The sequence below is a fragment of the Raphanus sativus genome, chromosome 2 (assembly GCF_000801105.2).
Source record: "Raphanus sativus cultivar WK10039 chromosome 2, ASM80110v3, whole genome shotgun sequence".
NCBI lineage: Eukaryota > Viridiplantae > Streptophyta > Magnoliopsida > Brassicales > Brassicaceae > Raphanus > Raphanus sativus.
The window spans coordinates 30,604,968-30,609,773 of NC_079512.1; the positions used below are offsets into that span (position 1 = coordinate 30,604,968).

At 34.6% G+C, this 4,806-nt stretch overlaps 1 protein-coding gene across 1 annotated transcript; it reads right to left on the minus strand.

The window, feature by feature from the left end:
• Positions 1 to 422: 422 nt before the first annotated feature.
• On the minus strand, positions 423 to 3,626 carry LOC108843671 (type I inositol polyphosphate 5-phosphatase 2). Its single transcript, XM_018616923.2, has 10 exons — positions 3,453 to 3,626; positions 3,254 to 3,359; positions 3,075 to 3,176; positions 2,856 to 2,943; positions 2,660 to 2,764; positions 1,733 to 2,588; positions 1,456 to 1,640; positions 1,263 to 1,371; positions 1,020 to 1,168; positions 423 to 882 (listed from the first exon to the last, which is right to left on the minus strand). Exons 1-10 carry the CDS (start codon positions 3,480 to 3,482, stop codon positions 678 to 680), a joined length of 1,935 nt encoding a protein of 644 aa, XP_018472425.2. The 5' UTR covers positions 3,483 to 3,626; the 3' UTR covers positions 423 to 677.
• Positions 3,627 to 4,806: the final 1,180 nt, after the last annotated feature.

A 4,806-nucleotide genomic window follows, 5' to 3' on the forward strand; every position in this document is an offset into this window, starting at 1 on the left:
TAGCCTTATATAATCCACACTGAAAATTATGCTCAAATTCACAAATATCAATTTTGACTACTTAAGCCTTGACTCTTTTTGTTTTTTTTTGTTTATTAAACTTAAGCCTTGACTCTTTTCACCAAAAAATTGAATAATGAAATGAAATAAATATAAAAAGAGACTCATATGCAAAGAAAGGTATGTGAGGTGGATTATAAAGCAACTGCAAGAAACCTAGTTCAAGAAAGATGTTTTTAAAATTCTATATTTTTAAACCTAGCTTCATTAGTTTTAAACCATGATCCTATATTTTTAATTTGAAGTCTTAGATGTAAGCAAATGTTATTTTCTTAATTTTATTTTAAATCATCTTAGTTATTCTTTATATTTTTTTAGTTATTCAATGATCAGTTATTTAAATGTCAAGTGGGTTTCAGAGCTACAGCAACAATCTAAGCATTTTCAGACAATTTTAAAATGGAAATGGTAGATCATTACAAAGAAATCAAAGAAAATGAAGACATTTAAACAAAAAAAAAGACTATTAAACAGACTCGTATACAATTAAACAGGTAAAAGTTAGCTTTTAGTTAACAATACAAAACACAAAAGACTAAAACCCAAAACAAATCGTCCATGAATAAAAATTAATCCCAGAAATTTGTTAATAAGTCACTAATATCTTTGCGAGACACTTAGAACAAGTAAGAAGGTTCAGGATGAACAGCAGAAGCGGCGGCATTGTTAACATGAAGAGCTCTTTGAAGTTTCCGTTGATCAAAAACTTCAACTCCGACATTAAATATTGAAGTCACCGGCCTGTGATCAGACATCGTTATCTCCGATCTCTTATAACACTCCTGTCTTATTCCTTTTCCCAACCATAATATTCTATCACACCTGTTGACACCACACAACAAATGACTTTAAGAATCACACAAGCTGACACACACAAAAAAAGGGGAAAAAGGAATAACACTTCTAAGATTTCGTAATGGCCCCATAACTCTTAAAACGTTTAACTTTTAGTCACTTACCAAGCAGGAGCTCTCTTCTTCTCTCCCTCTCTCAAGTTTTCTCCAGCGTAACGATCGGAATCAAATTCATATTTATATGTTGGAGGGAACTTGATCGGCCCTTCTCTCCATCCATCAAAGACATGCCCTCGTCGTAATTCTCTAATCAACTGTTACATTAAAATTGATATTAGTTTCATTAAGTTACAAAGTAACATATATGTGTAACATATCAAAACCGAACTAAACAAAGAGAGACCGAACCTGATCACTGTTCTTGAGCTCATCCCAACGTTTCTGTGACACAAGCTTTCTAACTTCACTGTCTGACATATAAAGTCTATAATTCAAATCTCCAAACCAGAATACCTGACTGTTGTGTGAAAAAAAAAACCATTTAGGAAGAAGATTTAAAGATTCTTTCTTTGTGTTTTGTAATCTTTGAGTGGTTACTTACTCGTGACTTGGAATCGTTCTAGGTTGATCTGTATCAAGAACCGATGCGAAACGAGTACGGCGTATGATTTCGTACACGTCAGCATTCCGGCGCTGCTCAGCACCGTCTTTTTGACCGGAAGTTAAGTGTGAACATACAAAACACATTCTTGATTGATATAACGTCATGCTTATCGATACTGATCCCTGCAAATTATCAAAATTTTAAGAAACTGCTTGTTTTTTTGGTTTGTATTAGTATTACTTGGAGAGTAAGCTAGGTTTGTTTTGTTGAGTACCTTGTTTCCCATGTAACCCATCAAGCCAACTCCAACCGGAGAAACTTTCAAATTGTTGACGTGTCTTCTTAACCTCCGTCGGATCCAAACCGATACATAGATCCCAACCATTTGCTTACTTACTATCCTCACATACTTTTGAGAATCTTTCACCTTCCGACACTCTTCCACCAGATCTTCCGGCAATCCATAAGTACTTCCCATCTTGTCTCCTTCCTCGTCTGAAGAAGACAAATCTCCGTCTGATGAATCATCATCAGACCGAGTTTTCGCACCTTCCGACGAGGTGGAAGAGTTATTATCATTCTCTTCTTTGATATCACTCCAACTCAGCTTTAGGGTTTCAAAGCTCCGTGACCGTTTCAAGTTTCTTGCGTCCAAAGAAAACCTACTCACACCCGTTGGATTCTCCGGTAGCTTAAACCCTAGCATAGCGTTGCTGCTCAACACTCTCCTCAGCTTCCCCTCTGATCCAACAATCTGAGGATTCTCGTCTAAAGCTCGTTCAGGCCAGTCCATGTCTGGATTCCCCACTGGTTCAAGACTCGGTAAGGCGGTTGCAGCGTCGATGAACTCGTCAGTAGCCAGGTCTAACGACTGGTCCGCGGCGAGATTCTCGACCATGACATCGGCGATGATGGAGTTCGTTTGTTGTGCTAAGACAGGAGAGGATGGTGCGCTGTGAGACCTATGAAGAAGAACGTTGGTGTTATTGCTTGGTGATGATTGATCATAGACTGATTCTTGTTGAGATTTGTTCAGTGTTCTCCGGATTATAGATTCCCATTTTGGAATCGGGCCTCGGTCTTCTGCTCCGAGAACGTTACCGGCGCTTAACGGAACCACTTCTTGAAACCTTTTAACAAAAAATAAATTAGATTTATTGAAACAGAGGAGGTATGAGACTTTTGTATTATTATCACATACCCGATGATGTAAATATCTGAAGGGTTATCTGTAGTAAGCCAGTCGTCAATCTCGAGATCATCGGAGGGACGTTTACCGGCGACGTTCCATGTAGCCACCGTCACTCTATAAAGTAAAAAAAAAAAACGTGTCAGAAAAAGACAGAGATATTCTCTCACACGGCGGAAAAGAGATGAAACTACAGAAATACCCTTACTTGATGTCCTTGGTGTTGATGTATTGGACTCTCAAAGTCTCCGATTTGCCTCGCCGGTGTTTTCTCTGGTAACTCTTCACGCCACCTTCTGTAGAATTTTAAAATAAACAGAAAAAATAAATATTAGAACTCTTTATCCTGTTAATTATTTATGAATTTCTGATTCAGTTACTCTAGTCTCTATAGGTTATTTTTTAGAAAACAAAACAGAATCTCTGCCTGAAATTTTGTTGCAGTGATCAGCTTGGCTTCCTCGGCGACCTCCATTGCTGTCTTCATCAGTTACACAGCAAGAATCAGCTACGTCTTTGACCGAACATACTGTGAAAAGGGACCCAGAAAATCAGATTAATAGTAAGGTTAAATAAAGAGAGAACAATTAAAAAAAAAACACTAACCGTCGTCTTCGCTCTCAGTTTCTGTATCGACTTCGTCTTCGCTAAAGTCGTAAACTTTCGGCTTTATGTTGAGCCATTTGTTCATCACAATCGAAGGCCAAAATTTCTGTTTTTCATCAAACAAATAACAAAAAATCAGAATCTTTATATGAATATCAAGAATTAAAACATGAAAACAGAGAAGGTCAAGGCATCGTACTTCAGGGCGTCTCCCACGTCTTGCCTTCATCTTCTCCGATCAGACAAAGATTTGATAGTATTTTTTTTCTCTCTTTGGGGGACTCTCGAGGAGAATTTGAACAGAAGAAATGTCGGAGTTTTGATATTTATAATAGTGACAGAGAGTTAAAGAGGTCTTCACACAAGCAAGAACGAATAAGAAGGACAACTCAAAAAAGTGGCAGTCAGAGAAGAAGACGTGTGAAGGCACAAAAAAATATATATTAAAATTACAATATAATTTTAAAAATTGTAATGATGAAAAATTCTCTGATATTATTTTCTTGGGTTCGTTCTAAGAAAAAGCTATGGCTGTTATTTAAACCAAACTCCAACTTGCGAATACACGCTTTTTATTAATAGTATTTTGATTAATTTGGGCAAGACATGTTATTGAAAACTATAAAGAAAGACTGATTTATTTCTGTTTTTATTTGTTCTCACCCATGTTTCTTCTGGTTCTTGATTTATTTGAACCGAATTGGTTATCTTGGTTTGGTTTTACGATTGTAACAGATATTTATCTGTTTAAGCAAAAAAAAAACAGATATTTATCTGAATGCTTTATCATACCTAACCTTTTAATTATCTTTTCTATGATATTTTTGAAGATAATTGTGCTTTACTCTGATAATTCTTTTTCTTCACTATGATATTTTGAAGATATGAAATTATGAAGTTTGTTTCAGTATAATCAGTTTCAGTTTAGTCACTGTTTTTCTTCTACCAAAACCAATCCAAAATCCGATTTAGCAAATACTATTAAGATAATACAGTGAAACCTCTATAAATTAATAATGTTGGGACTACACCAAAACTATAATTTTTTATTAATTTATAGAGATTATTAATTTATCGAGATACTAATTGAACCAAAAATTCAATTTAAGACTTTAAAATTATATTAATTAAAAGAGATATTAATCTATCAATTATTAATTTAAAGAGATTATACTATAAAAATACAGACGTTCTTTTTAGTGATTTAAAAAAGTCAAACTTTCTTTAGACATCGATTATATAAAAGGATTAGTTTATAACTTGCATGAGTCTAGCTCCAGCTAATATTTTCAGCCATACAGTCGGAAAAAAGATTGATTATTTATTTGACTAATGATTAAAATAATATTATACAATGAACCAAAGAAAACAACGAAAAGAATCATGCGCTTTATCCTCACTTAAATAAGTATTATATCAGTCGAAAAAGTATTATATCACACTTCTTTTAATAGCTACCGTTTATTCAACTACAACTTACAACCATTTTGAAAATTAAAACTGTATTATAATTTCCAGAAACAGCTGAATTTGATTGATATCTACTCTGCAGA